The sequence below is a fragment of the Filicampus tigris genome, chromosome 12, assembly GCF_054856515.1.
Source record: "Filicampus tigris isolate MCC_2025a chromosome 12, RoL_Ftig_1.0, whole genome shotgun sequence".
NCBI lineage: Eukaryota > Metazoa > Chordata > Actinopteri > Syngnathiformes > Syngnathidae > Filicampus > Filicampus tigris.
The window spans coordinates 6160997-6187286 of NC_141228.1; the positions used below are offsets into that span (position 1 = coordinate 6160997).

General features: G+C 40.2%; 3 protein-coding genes across 7 annotated transcripts; 1 reads left to right on the forward strand and 2 right to left on the reverse strand.

Annotated features, from left to right (window-relative positions):
* Nucleotides 1–148: 148 nt before the first annotated feature.
* On the forward strand, nt 149–14667 carry slc25a24 (solute carrier family 25 member 24). The gene is made up of 10 exons (XM_086047624.1): nt 149–471; nt 4149–4275; nt 4370–4457; nt 5017–5128; nt 7439–7597; nt 7689–7841; nt 10143–10250; nt 10636–10803; nt 10883–11033; nt 12929–14667. The coding sequence occupies exons 1-10, from the start codon at nt 292–294 to the stop codon at nt 13108–13110; spliced, it is 1428 nt and encodes a 475-aa protein (XP_085903750.1). The 5' UTR covers nt 149–291; the 3' UTR covers nt 13111–14667.
* LOC147138166 (transmembrane protein 69-like) lies at nt 13334–17331 on the reverse strand. Its single transcript, XM_086047625.1, has 3 exons — nt 17177–17331; nt 16783–16827; nt 13334–16690 (listed from the first exon to the last, which is right to left on the reverse strand). The coding sequence occupies exons 2-3, from the start codon at nt 16825–16827 to the stop codon at nt 15911–15913; spliced, it is 825 nt and encodes a 274-aa protein (XP_085903751.1). The 5' UTR covers nt 17177–17331; the 3' UTR covers nt 13334–15910.
* Nucleotides 17332–19550: 2219 nt separating this feature from the next.
* LOC147138167 (N-acetyllactosaminide beta-1,3-N-acetylglucosaminyltransferase 3-like) lies at nt 19551–25246 on the reverse strand. Of its 5 annotated transcripts, none has more exons than XM_086048517.1 (2): nt 25179–25246; nt 19551–21796 (listed from the first exon to the last, which is right to left on the reverse strand). In XM_086048517.1, exon 2 carries the CDS (start codon nt 21784–21786, stop codon nt 20653–20655), a length of 1134 nt encoding a protein of 377 aa, XP_085904643.1. In that variant the 5' UTR covers nt 21787–21796; nt 25179–25246; the 3' UTR covers nt 19551–20652. The 5 variants fall into 5 exon arrangements, with proteins under 5 accessions (XP_085904643.1, XP_085904642.1, XP_085904644.1 ...); XM_086048516.1 differs by having other exon boundaries at nt 19551–21799; nt 25179–25245; XM_086048518.1 differs by lacking the exon at nt 25179–25246 and adding an exon at nt 22123–22210 and having other exon boundaries at nt 19551–21799.
* Between the last annotated feature and the right edge of the window lie 1044 nt (nt 25247–26290).

Sequence of the window (26290 nt, forward strand, 5' to 3'; positions counted from 1 at the left end):
ACTAAAAGAGGAGGTCTCTAAGGCAAAGTCTGTCCAGTGTGTTTTCAAGTCTGCTCACTACCTCACGCACACACGCACACACGCTCCTTCCTAAAAAAAAAAAACACAGCAAAAACAACCGTTTTATCATCACTTGATGCGAGCTTCTCTTAGTCCACGTCAGTTGTTTTTGGTACGACGCGCGACATTGCGGAAATCCAACAAAACTTACAGAACCGAAACCAGAAGCGGCGACCACAGGAGTGTATTTTCTAGCATAGCTGGAGATTGTTTCCGTTCCTCGAGCATATCATGTATCAAATAGTTAGAAAAATGTTTTTTACGGACTGCCACTGCGAAGCGGATGCGTCCAAAACCTACGAGGAGCTGTTCGCCAAACTCGACACGAACAAGGATGGAAAAGTGGATGTGTCGGAACTGAAGGCGGGCCTGGCTGCAATGGGCATCCGCACCAGGAAAGGAGCGGCTCAGGTAACTTGATAACCTGTCATAAATGCTTCTACCTAGGTGGCACAATACATTAGGCTACTCCTTGACTGCAGTCGCTCAGGGATTTTTTTTTACTTGGATGGTGGCCATAACTTTGCGTGCATTCAGAAACTGTATCGCGTTAAGTACCTTTTCGTATAGTCATGGATTCTCTCTATTGTTTAGAAGAAACTTAATATTCTACTTAGATTCAGTTTCCTTATGCAGGGTTTAAATGTCCTGATAAAGTTACTATAAACCCACAATATATTTTAACTCGTGTAACAGAGGTATTCGATTTACGACGGAGCTCTGCTCCTACGGCTGCCATGGATGTGTACGTAAGTCGAATGCGCCGTAGTCTCTCACAAACCTACTCTCTGCCCATCTCTGCAAATTACCATTCTCACTCGGACTTGGGCACCCCTGATTTAGAGTCTTCAATTAAACACATTTTTAAAAATGGCTGGACTAAGCATGGCCGGAAGTGGATTTTAGTCCGGCCTACAAATCGGCCCTCATGCGTTTGACGTGGTTGCGAGGCGGCCAAATTTAATCTCGGCCTACTCAGTGAAAGGCTTCTTTTTAGGCTTCTTTCTACCCCGCGTCGGCGCGAGCAACAACTTCCGCATTGATTCATGTGGCCGACGCATTGTGCTGTTGGCGACAGGTCTGCAACACATGCCACGCACCCATCAGGAATTGTTGCTGCTCTGATTGGTCCATTATGTCACATGTTGCGATGACATACAGTTTCCCACACGGAGAGGAGAGAGAGGATTCAGCACGCAGCTCGTTGCTGCTGCAAAAGCAAACTAGTTTGGCAATAAAAGTAAATGCATAGTCTAGTCATCTCCGTCCCTTTATGGTTGTAGCAGGTACGATATCCATTGTTTTCGCTGTCTTTTTGAAGCGACGCCCCCCCGACTTGGAACTTAACGGTTTCAAAACAACTTGTGTCCGGGAGTATATTAAGCTGAAGAAAAAAACATATATAAGTCGCACTGGAATATAAGTCGCATTTTCGGAGGAAATTGGGCGCTTAGTACACATAATTTCCACCAAGCTGCGATGGTAACATTTAGCTAACATTCACACATGTAGCATACAAGAAAGTTACGGTAAGATAACTTTAAACTCACATAAACTCAAAACTGTTGAAGATCGATTAAATAAGTATTTTATTTATCTCCGACCATGTAGAATGTTTCCAAGTCTCTAGAAGTATTTATGTATTTGGTTGTAATTATCTCTTCGTCACCTCCACGCTCCACTCCTTATGTGTGTGGCTGCATGATGCACCGCAGCCAGACGCACGGCAACTGCCTGTTTGTGGTTCATTCTTGTTCAACCATCGTCTGTAAGTAACATAGACAATTGTGTGTAATGAGCATGCAATATATATATACGAGCTGAATTGTGGATGATTGTGGGTTGTTTGTCTTTTTATCATACTATTTTGATTACTTATTTAACAAAACATTAGATTTTAACCGTTTAAATTATTCATGCATTTTAATAGCTTTTAGGATTTAGCATATGTTTCTTTATGTGGGTTACAATAACTTGTGAAATGATATAGAGGTAATTCTCATGGCTTGTTAGTGCTGACTTGTATTTATGATGTTTTGTCTCCCTCTGCAGGCGCTTTAGCGTAATCGACCTGTTTACAACCATTGTACACCTTGCATCAAGCTAACATGTCACTTAGCAGACTAGGTGAACTATGAACTGGAGGTGGCGTGATTAAATCTGCCAATAAGAAGACAAGTTAAAAATATTGGGGACAGAGTCAATTACGGTAAAGCGCCTGCAAACATCATAAATATAAGTCAGCACTAACAAGCCATGACAGTAATACTGTGTTAATAATTTCACACAAGTCGCTCCAGAGAATAAGTTGCACCAACAGCCAAACTATGAAAAAAACCTGCGACTTATAGTACGGAAAATACGGTATTAAAGTACTAGTGGCACGTTTTGAAGTGTGTCCACAATGGGTTCGAATAGTAAATTAGCCAGCTAATAAGCTTAAAAAGCTTCTGCCGTTAGCATCTCTCCCACGGCGGCGTCAATCACGGACACTTTTTTTGGGGGGGGGGCTGGTGGCGGGGGATGTAACGGGGTGGGGGCCGACAATGTCTATGAATATGGCCGGAGGGTCGCGGCCGGAAGGGTACCCAGTTCAAGGGTGGAGGGTCGCGGCCGACCGGCAAAAAAGGTTCAAGTGCCCAGCTCTGGACATAATGTAACATCATATAACATGATCAAATTAAAAATGCATCTCAAACTGTCAAACCGAATATACTGAATCTTTAAAAGCAGCAAAAATTAACATTAAGAGGCTGCAACTTTTAATGGCATCCAGATTTTAAGGATGACTACCCCTCCCAGATAAAAAATATATATACTGAGCAACCCGCTCAGTGAACTGAGCATTTATGCAATGCCAGCCAGTTGCTGGGGCCCTGCCAGGAGCTGGTGATCACTGGTAACCACTCACTGGAGTGGATCACTGGAGTCTTGTTAGTGTCACAAGCTCCCAGCAGGGCAACAACAGCATGTTGGTCTTGTTGGGCGGCCGTGGCTCAGTTTATAGAGCGAATTGCCGAGTGACCAAAGGTTTTTTTGTTTTGCTTTTGCAAAAACACAACAAAACCATGCGGGTCTATGCTGGGTTTTTTTTTTTTGCAGGGTTTTCTCTAATGTATTAAAAGTAGGGCTGTATGCTTGTTCTACACCACTTGCCCTTATAGGTCACATGTTAGCTGGAGTACATTGCAGCTGACTTTATGCAAGAGGAACAGTACAATCGGACTGGTCGCCAATTTATTGCAGGCCATATGTTTGTTTTCATGTCGACATTCAACACCAGAAATATATTGGTCACACATGGAATAGATGAAAAATGTTGTTGCCATGTTTCAAATTTTCGGGGCAAATGACACCATTTAGGAGGAGTCTGAAGCCATGTATTTCAATTCTCTAACTGATTCTAGTCTTGTAACTTTTGTGTTGTCTTTACACGAAGCATAACATGTTAGCGCTCCATTTAAGAATTTGGGAATGTTGTGGCCGCAGACACAAACTGTCTTTGCTCAGCTTTATGGAGGTTGGGCTTTGTCTATTGTTGTCTCTTGTTTCATAATGATGCATGTTTTGATCACAAGTTTCCTTTGAGCTTCAGCTTAACCAGAGATGAATGCCCTCTTCATTCCCAGGGCCATTTGTTGGGTTCATAGAGTTTTCAATGAAATTATTTCGCAGCGCTGGGAAGTTTTAAAGTGTGAATGAATTTAAAACTATGGAAACACTCACAGCCGACACAATCTAGACACTAGGCATGGGCATTTAACTTATCCTGTTTGGTGTCACACATGAGCAGGACCCCAGCTGACTTTTGGCCAAGGCATAATCTATTTTAGTTGCAGGGCCCCATAAGAGGGCTTAAAACTGTGGTTTTTGCTGCTTAACTCATATTCCACAAGCGCAATTTTAATCAGAAGGCCGTGTTTAGGCTAGTGGGGCTGCATAGAAAATTTTGGGGTTGACTTCCCCTATAAAGGTGTTTAAGGTGATTATCTAGCTGTCAAAGTAGTACACTGTAATCATGTTTGTTGACAGTGAAACCTAATTGATAAATACTGCCTTGTACCAAAAATATTTTCTGTTCCTTTAAGAAAATAGTTTCGTCCGGAGACCAGGACCAAGATGAAGGGCTCGACTTCAACGAATTCTCCAAGTACCTGAAGGAACACGAGAAGAAGTTACAACTGACTTTCAAGAGCTTAGACAAAAACAATGATGGTAAAGTGAATGTTTTCTGATGATAAGGATTATCATGGATCAGTAAAATTGCCGTGATTTGGCTGCAGGGTTTGCATATTTTATTTTTGAACAGGTCAAATAGACTTCATGGAGATCAAGCAGTCCCTCGGAGATCTTGGGTTGGACATTGGCAAGGAGGAAGCAGAGAAGATCCTTCAGAGGTATTTTATATGGCTCCCGATTAATCTAATGATGATGCTGGACATTGTATGGTTCAAGTGACATACTGTAATTCCGCTCTCAAGTGGCACAATTCAGATAGCATCAGGGATGCGTAAAAAAAAAAAAAAAAAATGGAATCGCATATGCTCAAGCTATATATCATCGCTGTCCTGTAAAAAACACTTATCTCCAATTGATGATTCAATGTAAAAATATGAAATATGAAACATGATTCATGTAAAAATAAAAAAATGGAGATAAGTGTTTTTCACATGACAGCGACGATAAACAGTATATATATAAAATCGAATACTAACAAATACACATATGAACAGATGAGATTCTCTATAAACAAGACTCCAAATCACTCACCACTATTCTATTTGATAGCCACTTAAAAAAAATACAACATACAGTATATATTATATATTGTATGTTTTTTTTATTTTTTATTATTTGCACACGTGATACTAAACACATTTTACGATTTCTCATATTTGTTTTTATCCGCAAATGTTGAGCCCCGTACTTAAGTCTCACTTCTGTGTTTTTGTACAGTATTGATGGCGATGGCACCATGACTGTGGACTGGAATGAATGGAGGGATCATTTCCTGTTGACCACAGCCACCAACCTTGAGGAGATTGTCCGATATTGGAAACATACTACGGTATGTGGGAAACGTGTCACCAGTCACAACTGCAGTTTGCCGACAACGTCCTCACACCCAAAGACAAAAAAATCACTAGTGTTTTAGAAAAAAGATGAGTTAACATTAACCTCTTAATTCAGCGCCCTTTATATTGCTGAATACAATACAAACAAAACCGAAAGACTAAATACCTAATGCATTGTCATCGTTTGATGCAGGATTTTTGTTCTGAATAACCAGAATATGGTCAGAGTCTTGTTTGCATAGAAGAGGTGTTCTCCCAAGAACACAGTAGGGAATTATACAGAAAACTAAGCATTTTGACATTATTTTCAAACAAGAGCTCTGCAGCAACACGTTCCAAATGAATGGACATGCTCCAATATGTAATGAACATGATGGATGCAATATTTTACCATTATTACGAAATTGTTTTATCAGAGCATGTGTGAACCCAGGGAACATGTTTGGGTTTTTTTTGGCCGCACTAGAATAACTTGTAATTGCACATCCACTCCAGTAGGTGGTAGCGGTGCTATGATTGTCAAAGTGTGTGCAGGGAGTATTAGCTATATTAATAACCTTGCAAATATCATGTGAAATTCAAGCCTCTTGCATTTTCATTCTGCTACGTCAACACCTTTGATGGCTTGCATTTTTGCACACGTTGAAGCCTTGCATTAGCACTAGCCTTAATCTCATTATCAAATATTATTTTGTATTATATTATTTTCACAAGTCGTGGGACTTACTGGGCTAACTTGGAACCTTGAACCAGGATCACATTGTGGTTTAGGGTAGAATCCAATCCAAGCCGGTCGTACTCCTGCTCCTGTTCCTCTCTATAAACCTATCCATGATCTATCTGACCCAACGCGAGCTATCTCTCTCCTTCTGTGTGTAAAAGAAAATAATTGACATGCACTTGGTTAGGGTATGTTGTGGTTCTAACATTTTCTGTAACACTTATCCTCCATAAATTAACGAACTGAGCTCAAGAATCCCATTCCAGATTGAGAATACAGTATTCCAAACGCCTCAGTAAAATAATGGAGGTTTTTCGCTAAACCTTGACTCGTTTGTTGCATTGCCTGAAACGTAGCCAGTTCTAGTCAATGGCTAAGATCTCAAGTTGGCTGCCACTACTCAATGACACAACTTCAAATAAAAGTGTGGTTGCTAAACTTGGTAGAGATAAGCTAATTTAAGTCTGACCGGAAGGATTAGGTTGTCAAGGGGATTGGGACAAAACAAGACAGAGGAAGCGAATCTAGATGGGGACAGGGCAGAGGCATAGGTCGGCACATCAGCAGAAAGCAGAAGTGAGCGGGAGTCCATGAGAGTCGGTATATCTTTCGTTTCAAACTACTTTATCTGACCGGGAACCTAATTTTAGTGGTGTAAAGCATTCCAGTTTTTGAAAGGTACTCCTCAGTACTAAAACCAAGGACTGTGGCTCAACAGTTTTGCTTTGTTTTGTTTTTTTACCATTTGAGATGGCAATGGCTCTGCTGCAGCCTCGGCAGCAGCAGCATCCACAACACAGGAAACATTTTTTTCTAGACTTCAATGATGACGGAGCCATTTATGAGCTGGAGGTGGATGTGGTAGGTTATTCAAATTGACATAGCTGTCACTGTGATCTGACCTTCCTGCTAGATCATTGTATGACTTTGCCTGGTAATTGCAAGTAAAAAATAAAAAAAATACAGAGGGTACTGTGGTCTTGGTATGTAACCTATTAGTGGTTGATACTCCTCCAATTTTTTTTTAAATACAGAAACATCATTGAAAGCTACATCAAGAAAGTGTTCACAGTTACTTATTTTTTCCTTCGTGCAAGAAAGTCTTGTTCAAATAACAACACAAACCTCTTTAACTTCTCCTTTAACTCATATTCCACAAATGGAATATTAATCACAATGCCGTGTTTAGACTATTGGAGGCGCATAGAAGATATCATTGTAAAGAAAATGTTTGGGTTGACTTCCACTTTAATAATAAGTCAACGGAATTATGAAAAAGATGAAAATATAAGAATTAAATAAACGCCTTTCTAAACATAATGTGCTTGTCAGTGCTGGGCGATAGTAGTGCCTCGCTCAAAATTCACTTTTATGAAGACTGAGATTTCAGGTTTTAGTGGTACTAAATTCATTTTTATAGCCACAAAATTCTGTCAATTTTTACCCATGGTGTTGAAAATAGTGGCAAGTACGTCATTTTAAATGTACTATGTGAGTTTCCACTATCACCCTTGCTGATGATGTGAAAAGAGAAATGATATGTTTTGTTTTATAATTCTATACACAAATGCATTGCGTCCAGGTGCTTGACATAGGTGACAGCCTCACCATCCCAGATGAGTTTACAGAAGAGGAGAAGACCACTGGTTTGTGGTGGAAGCAGCTTTCTGCAGGGGCCATGGCAGGGGCAGTGTCCCGTACAGGTACTGCTCCCCTGGACAGAATGAAGGTCTTCATGCAGGTGTGTCTACACATATTTTATTCAAACTTCATTTTATTTTCATGTAGCCTTTTCACTGCCATTACTAGTCACAATGACTCTTAAATTCCAGGTCCATTCTTCCAAGAGCAACAAAATTAACCTGGTCAGCGGTTTCAAGCAAATGGTGAAAGAAGGAGGCTTGACGTCTTTATGGCGAGGAAATGGTATTAATGTACTAAAGATCGCCCCAGAAACCGCCATTAAATTCATGGCCTACGAGAAGGTAATGAATTAATGAAGCTATAGTTTTTTCAGTTGTGTTTGTAAGAGGAGTGAGTGTGTGTAGCTTGGAGCTATTTTCTCTGTTTGGCAAATTAGGCTTAGCCCAGACCCCCCCCCCCCCCCCCCCCGACCATTTAAAAAAAAAAAAAAAAAAACGTCCGTGGGAGAGATGCTAACGGCAGATGCTTTTTAAAGATCATTAGCTTGCTAATTTACAATTCGACCCACTGTGGACACGCTTCAAATGTGCCAGTAGTACTTTACTACTTACCCAACTGCGTGCTTCCTTGCATTGCAAGCCCCGGGGTTGGATTTGTCACAGTATTGTATAGTTATTTGGGTCCAACACGGCCAGAAGTCGCAGTCAACAAGTTGTTTATTTTCCACACTTCCCCTCCTTCATCTTCAAAAGAAAAGCGTGCCAGCAAACCACTATACACAGCAGGTTTGCTATGGCGTATTTCTGGAAGTAGGGAAGACGCCATGCTTGAGTGCTGCGCGCAGCTTGACTATACTCGTGGACACATTTTGTTTTGAAACAGTTACGTTCCAAGTCGGGGGGGGCGTCGCTTCAAAAAGACAGCAGCAACAATGGATAATGTGCCTGCTACAACCATAAACGGACCGAGATGACTAGACTATGCATTTAATTTGATTGCAAAAACGATCTGAAAGGAGGCTGCTCAGGGGGAACGTGGGTGAGTTGCTTCTTGACATGACACCCACGCCGCTGCCACACTAGTTTGCTTTGCAGCAGCAGCAATGAGCTGCGCGGTGCATCCTTCTCCGGTTGGTAAACTGTATGTCATCGCAACATGTGACATAATTAACCGATCAGAGCAGCAACAATTCCTGATGTGTGCGTGGCATGTGTTGCAGACCTGTCGCCAACAGCACAATGCGTTGGTCACGTGAATCCTTGCGGCAGTTGTTTGTGTAAGAAGAGACGTGAGACAGCAACGTGCGTTCAAGCGTGTTTGTATTTCCTTATTGTCACATCACGTAACCCGCGCCTCCCACCTGCAACTGGGGCATAACATTACAAGTGGGGGCAGGGGGGGCAATACCACAATCCCTATAATAGGAGTTGGCGCTCGCGCCGACGCGGGAGTAGAAAGAAGCCACAAAAGAAGCCTTTCACCGAGTAGGCTGAGATTAAATTTGGCCGCCTCGCGAGCACGTCACACGCATGAGGGCCGATTAGTGGGCCGGACTAAAATCCACTTCCGGCCATGCTTAGTCCAGCCATTTTTAAAAATTTGGCGCATCCCGCCCCAACGCCACAAAAATGTGCATCCGGCCGGGCCGGAGGGTCCGACCGGTCGGAGTGCCCAGCTCTGGTAAAACGAAAAATATGCAGTGCTTTATTTTGAAAGTGATACGTTTATGCGCATGGTAGTACAAGCGAGGTGGCAAGTAAGAGGTACGATTGGCGTCTGCAGTGTTGCCAACTTAGGGACGTTTTTGCTATATTAGCCAATTTTCCGACCCCTGCAGCAACAATTTTTTTCTAAAAAAGACACTAGAAAAAATGTCAACAGTGATCCTAATATTAGCAATGTTCGGATTTCCTGCACGGTGGAGGAAAGAGGGCCAAGATTTGGCCTGATAACACTCTGTAGTGTACGCAAATCTACAATTTCATTCACTGCACGTATTGGATGTATTATAAGTAGTGCTGTCAAGCAATTAACAATTTTTTTCCAATTTCCATCATTGATCACGATTAATCGTATTTTCCAAAATTACAATTTTGGAATTAATATGGAGGGGGAAAAATTTTTATTCAAAGATTATTCTAATTGCTATCTTTGGTGCTGGAATACGATTATTTTCCTGTAAAATAACAGTGTTGAACGATACACCAAAGATGTACAACTAATATGGTATTTGAATTTGGCTTTGCAAAGTGCACAAATTATTTTGGATTTCTCCAATGAGCCGTCGAGCAACTACTTAAATTAATACTATGTAAAAGTCCGTCTTTGCGACAGTGACTCTCCTCTACGTTTGCCTGCAAAGTGAGTAAAGGTCAGCTGCTACAGAAAGTAGAAGAGTAATAGTATCAGAAAATATAACACCAAAGCATCAAACCTGGACACCTGGCTCTTGGATGAAAATAGAGACTTTTTTCCCCCAAAAAACTTTCCGGGACTAATGTTGTCTTTGTTCAGTGATGACTGAATATTTGGTGTTTTTGTTTTTTCTCCGTCTGTCCACCCATCTATTTTTAAACTTGCTTTGTTTTTAAGGTTTTTGATTTGTTGACGTTTCCTCTCACTGTTATCATCTGTCTCACTAGTATAAAAAGATGCTGTCCAGCGAACCAGGGAAGATTAAGACACATGAGAGGTTCATTGCAGGATCGCTTGCTGGAGCAACAGCTCAAACAGCCATCTACCCCATGGAGGTGCGCTCTGAAACACACCTACCTACCCACCACACCTATTCGTCTGCAATACTGTCATAGTAATACCAATTTACCAATTACAGTATGTGTCTGTATATTTCAATACATGCTCCATTGTTACTGGTTTACTATAGGTATTATTATTTTGGGCGTGTGAATTTGAAACAGGATTTGACAGTAATTTACTGACTCATAGCATTGGGAACAAACAAAATGCCTACCTCTGCTAAAATTAGCTTACCATGTTGCTATGCCTTATTTCTGGGTGCTGCTGCGTTATACTCCACAGTCTCCACTTTTCTGCCGAGTCCTGATTTGTTGAACAGAATGTTCATATAGTCGCAAGAGAAAGTTTGGATGATAACTAAATCCGTGGTCAATTTAGGTGATGAAGACCAGGCTAACCCTGCGGAAGACGGGGCAATACTCAGGAATGTTTGACTGTGCCAAAAAAATCCTGCAAAGGGAAGGAGTTAAGGCATTCTACAAGGGTTATATTCCTAATATTCTGGGCATCATTCCATATGCTGGAATAGATCTGGCTATTTATGAGGTGAGCCACCACACTTGGCTTTGTTTTCTTCAAATATTGTCTGCACTATTATCACACATTTTTTTCTGATCATCACTAGAGCTTGAAGAACTTGTGGTTGTCCCGCTATGCCAAAGACACAGCCAACCCAGGTGTGCTGGTGCTGCTGGGCTGTGGAACCATCTCCAGTACTTGTGGCCAGCTGGCCAGTTACCCCTTGGCTCTGGTCCGCACCAGGATGCAGGCACAAGGTACAAACATCAAAGTCACAATTCTTTTTTTTTTTTTTTTTTTTTTTACATTGGTCTTACCAGAATATCGTTGGCCACATACTGTAGCAATAATTGCCTTGGTCATATTTCAATGTTTTTGGAAAACAAGAAAAAACACAAATTTTAGAGAACACCACATTGGTATTTTTTCATTGATATTGTAACAAAACACTCAACCAGATGTGTGAAAAATTAACCAAAAGGAAAAATACCCTTCATTAATTGCTTAACAAATAAAAGTTACTTTGGTAGAATGTCCCATTATTGGGCATTTTTTTTCTCTTTCATATAAATGGAAACATAATCTAACCAACGTTGTTTTACTCTCCTAAATGTATTTAATCAACCAAGTTGTTTCTTCATTAACCTTCACCAGTTTGTCTTTCCCACCCTTAAAAAGAGGAGGTCAACGCAAGCCCACTAGTTGACCTAGTGACACATTTGTCACATTTTTTTTCAAGAATGTGTTCTATGCAAGCCTACTAGTTGAAACAAGGCATTCTGATAAATATTGCGTTTGTGGAATAAGTGTTAATCCACTCGTTTTTAGCCATCTCCGGGGGCGGCCATTTTGTCACTTCTGTCGACTGAAAATGACATCACAACTGCTCACAACGACCAATCATGGCTCAGATTCAGAAAACGGGTCAGCCGTGATTGGTCGTTGTGAGCAATTGTGATGTCATTTTCAGTCGACAGAAGACAAAATGGCCGCCCCCGGAGATGGCTAAAAACGAGTGCATTTTGCTGCTTAACTTATATTACACAAACGCAAAATTAATCAGAATGCCGTGTTTCAACTAGTGGGCCTGCTGGGAACATATTCTTGAAAAAAATATGTTTGGGTTGACTTTCACTTTAAAGGGACACTTAGTTGGGTTGAACATTGGCACAAATATAATAGGTCTCTGTAAAACTGATGTCATCACTAAAATTCACCCCCCTGAAAAACTCAGAAGTGATTAATGCGTTTATTACTACAATCAGCACCAATCTTACAAACTTAATGTCAATTTTTATGGACGTGGCCTGCTTTTTATTCATCTCAGCCAGTCAACATCATTGAGGGAACGAGGCAAGCATTATATTTTTTCCTGGATTTTTTGGTCACGTTCTGTTGTCACCTAGTGTCTGAAAGTAGTGACCAATAATTGCCAAAATTCATATGCACAGCTCTACTCATGTCCACTTCAACCTGTGAAAATATAAAAGTGATCGGCACAATATTTTGGATTTTATTGACATTAAATGTGAGCTCTGATGAGGAAAAGCCATTATCGGTCAGAAAATAATTTTGGACTGCTACCCTTGGCTGTATCAGCGGCCGTACGCTAATTGAGCCCTGGCAGCTGCAGTGGTGTTAGCTTGTTAGCTGATGGGGGTAATGGCTGCCTATATGGGGTCTAACAAAACATTAGCGTCGCTAAATGTCTGAAAACTCAATTCTCAAACCAATAAAAGATGTTGTAACTTGACCCAGATAATCCTATCTTCTCAAAATTTCACACATTTGATTATAGTCCAGGCCTGAACACATCTACGAACTTATTTTTCATCGCAGTGGTAGCGCCACTTACTGGAAAGGAAATACATGTTTTATTCTTTGATGATTTCATCCTAGCGGGTTAACCAGATCTCCCTCATATTTGCTCAAAAGCGTGTTTAGGCCTTCGTGATCAAACGAAGTTTGTGAGTTTTTGTGAAATGCTCTTGCCGTGGCATTCTTGGCGTTCACCAAGAAAACAATGTTAATTTTGATTGACTTAACATGCACAAAAATTAATGAAACTTTGCAGAAACATCAATAATAATTTACTTAGCTTTACTTGTACTTTCATGGTAACTACAATACTGTTTATCACTTGTCCTCTCAGCTTCCCTCGAGGGTGCGGAACAGTTGCAGATGAACCAGATGGTGAAGAAGATTCTTGAGAAAGAAGGATTCTTTGGACTTTACCGTGGCATCTTGCCTAATTTCATGAAGGTGCTGCCAGCTGTTAGCGTCAGCTATGTGGTGTATGAATATATGCGGTCAGGATTGGGTATACAGAAGTAGGACAAACATGTAGCCTGCTATCATTTTCATGTCTGTCCTCCAACAAAGCGCAAAACTATAAATTGCAAACATTGACTGTATAAACCGAGGTGACGTAGCCAACACAATATCATTAGGAAATGGCACTTGAAACCTGGCATCCTTTCGTGCAACTAATACAGACAGTACTGCATTTCGTATTTACAACTGAATTCATAGTTGATTCACAATTGGGTTTTCGCTTCTAAAAATCCAACAGTAACAACAAAGACAGTGATTTCGATCCATCCATCTATTTTGTCTTTATTGGGTTCTTGGAGGAGATGGATCTTATTCAGACCTAAGGACAAGACTTTAAAATCCTCAAAAATACTAGCATGCATGTTTGTGAAATGAGTACAAGCAAACTTCAACAGAAAGGCCGGAGCTATGATTTCAACCCTTCAGAAATATGAGGCACACACGCTTATTCCAACGCATTGATTTTCTGACCACTAAATTCATATACAGTACGCTATTCTCATTTGATTTATGCTCACAGAAACAACAAGCATTGCGTGTGTACCGTGAAACCTTCGGAATCAGTGTATTGGAGCCACGGGGATTCATGTATAACGTCCGTGTAACTTTTTGGGTCGTGTTCTCAAGGCAGAACTTGAGGTTGTTGTTTGGTCCTTGGTCCTTTTCTTCAAGGCCGACAAGAATACATGAATCGTCCCACAAATACAATACAGTGTTTCAGATGTAAGCAAAAATGAATACAATCAGTACAAATAAATGCATTAATGGAACTTTTTAATGTAATGGTTGTTCATCAACCATTTTCACCACCGTTGGAATTACTTGATTGAAATAGAAGTGCTGCCCCTCTATGGCTACTAAAACAAATGTGGGTTCAATTAATTTCACTTTGATTACTAACTATCCACCTCTTTTTATAGTCTGTGGGTTTAAGGCATCTATTCGCACGGAGATCTTCGAAGATTAGAAAAAATAACTTTCCCTTCAAGATGTCTCTTCATATTGGCAAACATTTCTAGAATTTTGGGTCGTTTAGTGGTTACAACACATCCACATGCAGTGTCACAGCACAGCATTGGTCAGCTTTCATTGACATATAACATTTAAATATGTTGTTTACAAAGATACTTGGGAAAGTCTATTTCCTTTCTTGGTGTTTGATTGCTGCATACACAATTATAGATGAGGGACCTTTTTTGTCACCTCACAAATTATTATTTTTCTTTTTTTCCCCCAAAAAAGCACCTTGTGATACCAAAGCTACTATGACCTGATAATGGCATTTTTTGCAGACATTTTTCCTCTGTCAATGTAAGAAATTCCGTCTTCCCAAAAGTTTAAAATATTATTTTTGTGTGTAACTTACCCTAGTCAGAGTCAAGCATCGTTTCCAAATGTACACATTTGTTGGTCACTGTGTTGTCATCATCAATGAGGACGAAAATCATTGTGAGGTCATGTGCCTGATGTGTTTGTTTTTTTTTACACGTACTTGCCTTTCTCTCCCTTATTTGATAGATATTTGTGTTTCTGTTAATAAAGACATTTCAGTACAAACATGGTGGTTGAATGTATTAAGGTGTCATGTAGAAACGTTTTGAAGGAAATTGTGATCCGTCTTTACAGGATAAGCCAGGTCTATATACTTACGTTCACAAGAAAACTCAATTGCCTTGATCTCAGGTTTGATGACAAGTTATTTATTTAACAATACTGTATATCAATTAGTGAAGTTGTAATTTGCATTATACTGCATGATAGACCTACACAGTGGGTCCAAAAATATTTACACAGTGACAACACTAATCATTTTGCCTTCCTACAGTAATGTGGATTTCAAATGGTCAACGCATTTAAAGTGCAGTTTCAGATTTAAATTAGAGTGTTAAAAATTAAGGCCAGATTTACTTACATTGTGCTAGTTTTGAAATATTTTTTGGAGACTCTGTGTCAGTAATGTATTCTACATAAAAAGGCTGTAAACCCAAAATGGGGGAACGTTCTATTTCAGTGAAACTTCAAGTCTACAAACGGTAAATTGCATTTTGATTGTTTCAGCGTGATTAAATCAAAACCAGAAAAACTCACATCACATTCCAGACTGTTCATGTACATACAAATCAAAACTATCGCTCTTCTATCGGATGTGACTGAGATTTTGTGACTATAGAACGCATATATTGCATGTGATTAAGTTACGTGCCTCCACTGCTTTAAGTAGTGAGTACTCCAGATTGCACATTACATAATGTCCTTTACCTCACTGATGTTACTGCTTCCGAGTTGTCTTATCCAGTCTCTGAAGACGTAACGGTGACTGTATTGTGAAAAGTTGTTCACTTCTAGGAGGACATGATAAATATGCAATATGGCGACACAGCTCTTTAATTCATGAATTGAGTTGGACTCCTTAGTTCGCCCTGAATCTTAAATCTTATTAGGACATTTTAGACAACATTTGTCGAAACAGTGCAAGAAAGGCCCCTTTTCTGCTCTGGGGACCACAAAAACGTGGTTGGACCTGTCCAATACCAATTACCCCAGCCCTCGAAAATGTGCTAATCAAAAACTGTTCAAGCTGTGGTTTTGTTCGGTATTTTATCATTTTAATTTATTCATTGATTTGATTGATTTTCAAATGCACATGTTCAAGCAATTAATGTCAAACTCCAAAACCATCTCAAATCATTTTCAATGCCATTTCTCTTTTCACTACAACTACAAGAATGATATGAATTTATCTTTATACAAAATGTCTACAGTTATGCACCATTACTGTTTGTAATCTCTGCATGATTTCTTACTCAGAAAACAATTTCTTCTCCGGGTACATTCCATGTGCGATGAGTGTACCAATTAGGGAAAAAAATGCCACAACCGTCAAAACGGCACGCAGGGCTTTAAACCAGCTGGGATAAGTGGGCAGCAGTGACAGATCATAGTGAAGTGAGATTCCTAGCGCCATGATAACCATGGACACTGCAGGAACAATGCTGTCGGCCATAAGCATGGTAACCCAAGCTAAAAGTGAAGGAACCACACTGTTGCTCAAGTTAATCCAGTCAGGTTTGGCCGGGCTGCTCTCAGGGAGGGCATACCCCCAACGAGCTCCACCCAGGAAGGAGACGATGGAGACGCTGTAGGCCAACTGAGTGTAGGCAAACTCGGGAAAGTAACTTTCGGTCAAGCCCATGAAGAGAGGAGGAACAACAAAGGGGATCAATCCTGCAAACCCAAGCCACAGAGCTGGTTTGGGACTCTTCCACAAGTCCTTCATGTCATAGCGCAGCAGGTCCAGCTCTCTAGGAGGAGGTTCAGGCTGTTGTCGCTTCTTAAGCCTCACAACAGATGAATGGAAATATTGATTCCTCGCTGGATGACACGGAGTGCTCGAGAAAGGCCCAGTCCTCACAAAAGCAAGGACAGCAGGACAATTCTGGTCCCGGGAAACCCGAGACCAATGTGTTGGCGGCCTGGCGAAGGAGGCCCGGCTGGCATGTTGAGGGTCTGATCCACCATCAGTAAACCTGATAAGTGACGATGGCCAACATTTTGATGGGGGTCGTGCCAAGTGCAATAGCTGAAAAAAGATGGACCAGGTCAAAATTTTATTTACATTTCAAATTACCAACCCTCATAAACAAATCAAATGGTACCACACGTTGTATCTACCTTCTGGGCAGTTATGGTGCTTTTTCTCAACATAACAAAGAGCATCTAAAAAAAAAAACGTAAAAAGATTAGGTTAAACACATAAATATGCACGATTTAGTTCACATAAAATCATGGGAATGCAGGTGAAATAAAAAAAACTAATCTAATATTCATTAAAAATAAAATAATACTATGATGCATCTGACAATTGCTTGAAATTCACAATAAAAAAGCTTCAAATATTCTCCTTTGCAATTTATCCATCAGGCAGACTTGATAAGTATGTTTTAAATAATTCGATGTTTTCAATTAGCCTGCGTTTTTCAAACAATTTGACCGTACACACGGCGCAGTTTTCGTCAGTTTTCAATTGGTCATTGCAAAGTCGAAACAGTATGATACACAAAATTACCTCTGACAGTCCAAAATCGTCATATTAGAATGACAACCATCAACGGCGACAGCTTACAGGACACACAGAGGAAAGTCACAAATAAATGCGTCCCACGTCAAAAACATCCGTGTGAAACAGGTTGTCAAAAACACAGTTCCCAACAGAAGAACGAACGAAAACTAACGCAAATTACGTTCCTTAATAAAGTATTAATCAAAGCGAAGAGCTAAGCTAATAAATAAATAAAAGTTTTTTATTTATTAGTATCTATTTTGCTCGCTGATATTAAATATTTTTAACATGCACTGTGCTTTTCCACCCTTAAGTTAAACTAATTAAAAAACAATTCGGTTGCCTCATGGTTTCTGAATAATTAGCAATACATTGTGCACTGACTCACCATATCCCAATAAAGTATACAAATAACACTAGTCAACAAATTTTGACAAAAATTTTAAGAGGCGATTAAACATCTGTAGATGTTTTTTTGTGCTGGTTCCGAATCCGCCCTCGGTTTTTCGGTTTTATCTCATTTTAATAATAATAGTAATAATAATAATTCATATTATTATTATTGATGATGATAGTAATGATAATATTTAGTCATATTTAGTAATAATTTAAAATTAAACAAAAAATATATATATATATATATATATATATATATATATATATATATATATATATATATATATATATATATATATAATATTATGCCGCAGATAAATATGTTCATTTTGTTTTTTTATTTCCTATGTCAGAGAGGTCATCATTAAAATACGAAGAGGGCGCGGCTTCACTGCATCATATAGCCATTTCTAATACTCCACCACCCATACACACACACACACACACACACACACGTACACGCTCTTTTGAGATGCGAATCATGCGGAAAATTCATGTGCAAATACAAGTGCTTTTGTGCTAGTTTCCATTGGATGCAAACAGCAACACCAAAAGAGAACACCAGGGGACAATCATACCAAGTTTCTTCCAGGAATCAATATGTGCTATACCGGCCTTGTTATTATGACTGGGAGAGTCATGCATGATACAGCTAAAAATAAAATTCATTTTACATTGTTTCAAAATATCCATTATATTGCAGAGCAAGGGATAGGCTCCAGCACGCCCCGCGACCCTTGTGAGGATAAGCGGTATAGATAATGGATGGATGGATTGCACAGCAAATAATGAATGAATGTAGATGTAGATGTAGACAACAGAAGGCATCATCAAGAAGAAAAATGATTATTATTAAATAATAATATTATTATTCAATAATAATAATAGTAAAATAAAAAAAAATAAAAAAACACATCATCAAGGCTGTTCAAGAGCAAAACAAAACCAAAAACACATTTTACAGTCAATGGTGAATTAACATGTTCAAAAGGGAGTGGGAAAAATCATAAGTATAAGTATATAAGTATATAAATAATCAATTAAAAATAACATACATCACATCAGTTCATCAATTTTGGCCGGTAGGACCAAATAGTAATCGCCTATAGGACGGTCCACTTAACATTTTAAACGATAAATGATTACATAGACGGAATAAAATGGGCTTTAGACTAGGTTTTAGTCCGTCTATTTTTTTAAGTTTCCTGTCTATCGTTTATCGCCTACATAATACGCGTCCGTCATAGGCGGATAGACAGACCGATCTGTCACATAGCTCTGCTTAATTTAAATGATTCAAACGTAACCAAAGGTTGCCAGTATTTTAATTTGTTCTAACTATTCACTGATTAATGATTTCTTTATTGTATTCCTGTGTCAAAGCCACATGTCTAAGCTCTCAAATTCTTTTGGAATGACGTTTCTATCTGCTAAAGGCAGGGGGCGGAGCGATGGGCCCTTATGAAAGGCACTTTATCACGGTACCGGTAGACAGTAGCGAACACATAAAGCAATGCATCGATTCAAAAGTTGCTTTTCCATAATATATTCACAATTCACAAGAAATCCTTGATGTTGGTTACTTACAAAGGTAATTTGTAACAGTTGCTTGTCGTAAAAGCTTTTTCAGTCTATTGTGGGAAAAATTATTGTACCTCAGTTTACAACTCACGCCTTCTTTTTTATTAGCCAAACCACAGTCTTGAGATAACAAACATGTATTTATAAGATAAGACAATGAAAGCTGTTTACATCCTTCCATGTATTTATTTATTTAAAATTAAATAAATAACTGTTATGGCTAAATACAGTGTCAAACACGTTTTCCTGTTTTTTTGCCACAGGAGTTAGTCTGGCTAACTTTTTTTTAAATGAACTTACCCATGGTATGGCTTTACATAACCCCCAAAAGTGATTAATTAAGTCTTTCAGAGTTTTTTTAAACTCTACTGGAGATTGTGGAAATTTGAAGCACAGTACACAGTTTCAAAATATTTGTATTTATTAATCAACAGACTTAAATAGATATTTACATACAACTCTGTGGAGCAAAAGCAATGGCAGATGAAGTGCAACTGTGACTTCTACGTGCAGAGTCCTAATATAAGACAACAGAAAATGAAAAAAATATATATACAATTTTCGCCCAAGTAGTGAGTACAGAGCCCTCTGTTTTGATTGCAAATCACAGTGAAGAACATTATGAACAACATTATCTTAAACCACAGATCATACAACCTTAGAAACCCTGAGCCAGTATTACAACTTTTTACAAAATCATACATTATCTTAACTTTAAATAAAATTTAAATTTAAAAAATAATTCTAAGATCATACGATGATGCACAGTTAGCACAATGGCATTGAGTTTGTAACAATAGACTACACCGCACACTTTTATTTTTCATTGTTTCCTTACTCGACCGCGCGTCAGGAGTGCGGCACCTGCATGTGACGCGATATGGGTAAAGTCCGTTCTCGACGCCGGTTGGCTGACTCGCGGGTCGATTGAATATGCAGGACGCAAACCGGGGACGGAGGGACGATGCCCAGCTCTGGGTATAAGTCTGCATATCTGGCGTGCAACTCGCCGGAAACACACAAGCCGAGAGGTAAACAATCATGGAACGCGGAGGAAACCGACTGCTTTACTCTTGTGGTGAGTGACACGACTATAATGTGTTTTATTGACGGTAGCAAGTAACATGCGGAAATGACGTCTATTTGCGTCCGTGTGTCGCCGTTTCAATCGGGTTATTTTCAAACGTGGGCTTACCTCATGAGGTCCCCTCACGCCTGTAAAAAGGTTTTTCCGAATGTTTCAGAAATCGGAATTTTGACCTTTACCCGAATATTGACTGCATGTAAACGTAGTCGTTTTCCATGAGAACAAGCTGACCTGGTGACAGCTTCTCATCCACACAAGATGCGTCCTGCGTAGTGGGTGTGACCGACCGTCAGCCTCGCCAAAGTGCAAAGCTCTGCTCAAACCAAGAAGGCGCAGAGGAGCGTGCCTGCGCTGCACTTGAATCCAGGACACGAGAGCAATGTGCTTTTCACCTGGGAGTCGCAGTTGACTTAAGTCTCTACCCATTTGAGGAACCGCATTTGAGAGCGCGCTCGTGTATTCTATGCCACATGAGGTACATCTGAGCTGGGAGGAACCGGTGGACCAGCAGCTGATCTTTAAAGTAGCAAGGGTCATATGCGTCTATATTGCTGGCGGGGATGTCCAGTCCTGCTGTCTTCACCCCCATGTGCGAGCTTGGTGCAAGCCCTGCTTTAGCAAGACACATCCCCATGTAAACGTCATCGATGGGAAGAATGGTGATGGAATGGGACATCTTGTGTATGACTAAAGCAGTGTAGCCTGACAGCAAGAAGCCACCGCCCCCACAGTAGGGGGGATATAAGTTTGACTCATGCACCTGAACGGGGATGTAATACTTGCTCCCAGGTGACCTAATGGGCCCTACATTGTATATCAGATGCCCGGTGAAGAGGTGTTTGCGTCCATCGTTGTCTTTAAGGCTCTGGAGGAAGTCCACCATATTGACTGTGTTGGCAAAAACATCATCGTCACCATTCAACAAAAAGCGAGCGTTCGGACAGTTTCTTTCCATCCATTGCAGGAAAAGCACTTGCTTCAAGGTGAGGTTGTAGAAGGAGTCCGTAAAGTCCCACTGAAGAATGTCTTGGTACTCGCGCTGCTCTGCTTGGAGGAGCTTGTTCAGCCTCATCTTCTCAAAGCCTTGATTCGTCGTACCCAAGACGAAGACCCTTTTGATCCAAACCCCATTGTGCAATCTCTCCTTCGCCCAGGTCTTGCGCAGCACCTCTCGGCGCTCGTAGTTCGCAGGAGAGCTTTTAATGACCAATAGGAGGAAAACGTCCGCTGACTCATGAACTCCGCCACATTTATCGGGAAGGTCCAGTAACATGGGGAAGTGGCGACAGTGCCGATAGTACAGAAAATCTTTAATGTTAGCTGGGAGAGTGGCAAAATCTGACATGTTGGCTATAGACATGTTTTGATGGCAAACTGGGCTCGGCCAGAAGGTTTTGGTCTGGTTGACCGGCTCCATTACGCCATTGCGATCGTTCTTCATTTTTGCTTGGAGGCGAATGATCTTTTTGTCAATATGATCCAGAAGGAGAGGGATGATAAACACACTCAAAATTCCAAGCAGCAAGTATGTCCCAAGTCTCAAGCGAATCATCCTCGGAACTCTGCTGAGAAAAAAAAAAAGTGAGAAAAGATGTGAAAACGGCCGTGTTGTACACCAAGCACTGAAAATGCTAAGTGGACATGATAGTCCAATATAAAGATCAGGAGCCTTGTTACCATTTCACAAGTGTTTTTTAACATGTAAGATAACTTGTTTTCACTCTTCATTTAGATGCACAATGTAGAATACTGAGATTTCCATCATACATTGTGTGTCAACCCCACATAAAGTACAACATTTTGAGCCCACTTGAGAAAACTTTACTAAATGCTCCAATCCCCCCCCCCTCGAAAAAAAAGAAGTGGAGCTGGCCACTCTCAGCCATACTTTTAAATGAGAGGTGCTGACGTGAACTATAGAGCAGACATGAAGTGACCTGGCGACGAGAAGGCTTGCAGCTGGCGCAGTGGGTGTGGGATGGAAAGTAATGACTCGTTGCCATGTCTCCTTCTTATAGGTGGAATAAGTTGCATGCGTGGTGGAAGGTATTTAGTCATTGGAATGGAAATTCCAACGAAGTTGGGACGTTGTGTAAAACATGACTAAAGGCCGAATACAGTCCAGTACAATGCTTTGAAAATCCTTTTCAACCTGTACAATTTAGAGCAGAGGTGGGAAAATCCAGGTCTCTCTGCTCCGACACACCTGATTCAAATGATCAGCTCATCAGCTAGCTCTGCAGAAGCTGGGTAACGATCCTGATCATTTGAATCAGGTGCGTTGGAGCAGAGAAAACATCCAGGTTACCGGCCCTCGAGGGGTGTATTCCGATTGAATACAGGTTGGAAAGGATTTGTGTTGTCTTACATTTTACAGAAGGTGCCAATTTCATTAGAAAGTTTCACTACTCATTATACTGAGGCTTGTGAAACGACTGGAAAACATACACGCCTTGGCATGATACTGACCTCATCCTGTTTCCCAACATGAGAAAATCCTGAGCTCCACTGCTAACAGCCAATAAAAACACAAATGAACAAATAGAAACCCCAAATGATGGCGCACTCATTTCTGACGTCACAACAACGCACTTGGGGTGATTAAACCCACAACAGCAGATGGAAACGCCTATAATTATGCTTTAGTCAAAAAGTAATGTGTGAGTGGATGTGATTATTTAAAGTTGAAGTCAACCTAAACATTTTCTTCATAACAATATGTTCTATGCAGCCCTACTAGTCTATACATGGCATTCTGATTAATATTTCGTTTGTTTAAGCAGTAAAATCGACCCGTGCAATCGACCGAAAATGACATCAAAATACAATACAATACAATTTCATTTGTACAGTTTCTAAGGCAGACTTATGCTCTTCTCGTTCTTTTTATCTCATCACACGACGCACAACACTTATTTTTTACAACTTGAACTTGCCTTAACTTTCTCATTTGTTTAAAAAAAATAAAAAGGGAATTAAGTGAGTTCTCCTGAAGCCTCACTTTTTGTCCGGTTGGCTGCTCTTGTACACTTTAAAGTGGAGGTCAACCCAAACACATCACAGTTGCTAGGGCTCAGGTAATGACCAATCACAGGTCACCTGTTTTCTGAAGCTGAGCCATGATTGGGCGTTATCAAAGCCCTGAGCAACTGCGATGTCATTTTCAGTTGACAGAAGTGACAAAATGGCCGCCCCCGAGATAGCTAGATTTTGCTGCTTAACTCATTCCACAAACACAATATTAATCAGAATGCCATGTTTCAACTAGTGGGCCTGCATTGAACATATTCTTGAAAAAATATGTTTGGGTTGACTTCCTCTTTAACACTTAAAGGTCAGGGTCAGGTCCTTTCTGTATCCCTCTAGAACCACCTTTACAATGCATAACTGTCATGTGCAAATGTTATTAGGTCATTGGTAGACAGCAGTTTAATCACTAAATACAATTCAGAACGTGTCGTCTGCCGTTTGAATCTCGTGCCCCCTCATCTTTTTCCGGAGATGTGATGTCACAGTAGCCGGAGGATTCAGTGACTACTAATCATGAACGGTCTAATAACGCCCCCTTCTGTCGGCTCGTGTGTTGCATAATCCTCTCATTCAAAAACATCGCTCGCCATTGAATGCGCTGTGTTTGTAGCGCATGGAAATTGTACAGTCTATAGTGTAGCGAGCGGTTTAGCTATATCTACGCCATTTCCGGTGGCTAGAGCCACGATCCCTCGAGCTTCCATGAGAGAAAACAAAAGCAGCCAACAAAACTACTAGAATGTACGCTGACAACATTTAGGCACATTAGCAGAAAACTTTACAAACATTTTAAAAGTAAAGAAATAAAAGTGAGTTTCTAAAATACAGTATATAAAAGGAAAAAAAGATTTTAAATTGTCTAGAGGACCTTAATCAAAGGTATGAGGAAAAAGAAAAGTTTTTAACCGGGATTTAAAAGCATTTACACTCGTCATAGGTCATTTCGGAGACGTTGGGGCCAATTCAAGCATGAGTATAGTGCTAAATTGACACAAATGTTCATAGAAAATCAGGCGAAACACCTTTTCTCATTCTGATTTGGTGAATATTTTTTCCAATAGTTTGATATTGGTCCTTGAATTGGCTCCAACTTCTCCAAAATGACCTATATCACGAAAAATTGAGGTGTAGCCTTTAGATGCCCCCCTTTGGCATCTACTACAGCAGACAGACAAAATGTAAATTAACTGATTCTTGGTGAATATTTTTGTCAATTTAGCACTATATTCATGCTTGAATTGGCTCCAACTTGTCCCAAAATGACCTATATCATGAACATTTGAAGTGTAGTAGTAGTTAGATGCCTCCCTTTGGCCTCTACTACAGCAATCAGAATGGCAAAATGTTTATTAACTGATTTTTGGTGAATATTTTTGTCATTTTATGACACCCTCGAACATAAAATATGTGGACGGTCCCTAACTCGTGATTATCGAGTCAAGACAACGTTTTCTCGCTCACTGAGCGGCTGCGTTCACTTGATAAAGAAGAGAGAGCGACAGAGGTTGGGCGTGTACGTGGAGGGGGCGCATATCGGAGCATTATTTTCACACGTGTAATCTTGCATCTTTTCTAAAAGATGGTGTCGACATTGACCTCAGTAATTTTTTTTTTTTTTTTTTACAAAAAACATTCCAAAGGGCACTTTTTTGAGAGGGCAGAGGGGCAAGTGGTTCAGCACCACCCGACGTCTATATCTGTGCACGCCACTGATCACTTTTAATTTGGACCAAGTTTCTTCGAATTGGAAAGAACTACACGTTTTCCTTCACACGCCGACATTGAAGAAAAAAAAACCCTTAGTGTCGCAGTTTTTGGGAGAAAAAAACCCTAAAAAAAAAACGTGGTCAACAGATTCCGCAATTAAATAATTTTGATAAATGGTTAGAAAGAGAAATGGATGAGTGCACTTACTTTATGAGGGAGCCTCCTAAGCGTGTACGCGTGTGTTTCTTTGTGCGCGCGTGTGTGTGTGCGTCTGCTGAAGGACAGCCGGGTAAAGTACAGCTACAAGCTGTTAACCGCTGAATGGGCGGGGCCAGTTAACTGTCAAACACATCATCCAACCATTCTCATCGTATACTTCACTTTATTTTATTTCGTAGATACAAAATTCACTTTCGACTATATAATCTACTTACATGTACTTACTTATAATTTCAGCATTGTTTTCTGTGTACATTTTAGTCATATACTGTACATGATTCTGGAATGTGTCTGTGACTTCTTTATACCACACAGCACACACTTGTCATCACAGAGCAGTTCTAAGAATAGGGGCAAGGAAACACACCAATTGCCACCAAGTGAAAAAGTGTTTCACTTGAGTCCACACAACTGTGGAGCATAAAAACGGGACAACTTTATTTGCGTAATGAAGAAAGAGGACAAACTTAAAGTGACACTTGATTGGGCTGAACATCAACACTTATATAATAGGTCTGTATGAAAAAATCATGTCAGCACTAAAATTCACCCCCCTAAAAGAATCTGTAGTGATTTATGGGCTTTTTGTGATGACTAAAGCCGCAAATTGGCCCGCCCACTTTTGGGGCGTGGTTCTCTTTCTTTTTCCATCACGAGCTGTCTACGTCATCGCAGGGAGGCAAGCATTGTTATCCGTGTTGTTCCTTGTTTTGGTTTGTCACCTAATGTCTGAAATTGATTAATTGCCACTAAAATTCATCTGAACATTCCTACTCTTGTCCGTTTCAAACTGTGACAATATAAAAGCAGCCGGCACAAAAATCGTAGTTTTGGGACATTTATCGATACAAATGCTTTGTTATTTTACCAAAGCTGCCAAGCAGCCATGGCTGTTGGCTCCCGCTAGCTCCCGCGGCTAGTCGAGGCAAATTAGCTTTTGATTGCTAACAGTCAAAGTTAGAGACCGTCTCGGCTCTCTGATCCCTTTTAAACCTTAAAATGATTTTTATAGACCACAATAAAGGCTGTGGGTGAACATGTTTGAGTTGAGGGCACATTAGAGAAAACAGTGAAAACAGCAACTGACAACAGTTGCTGCA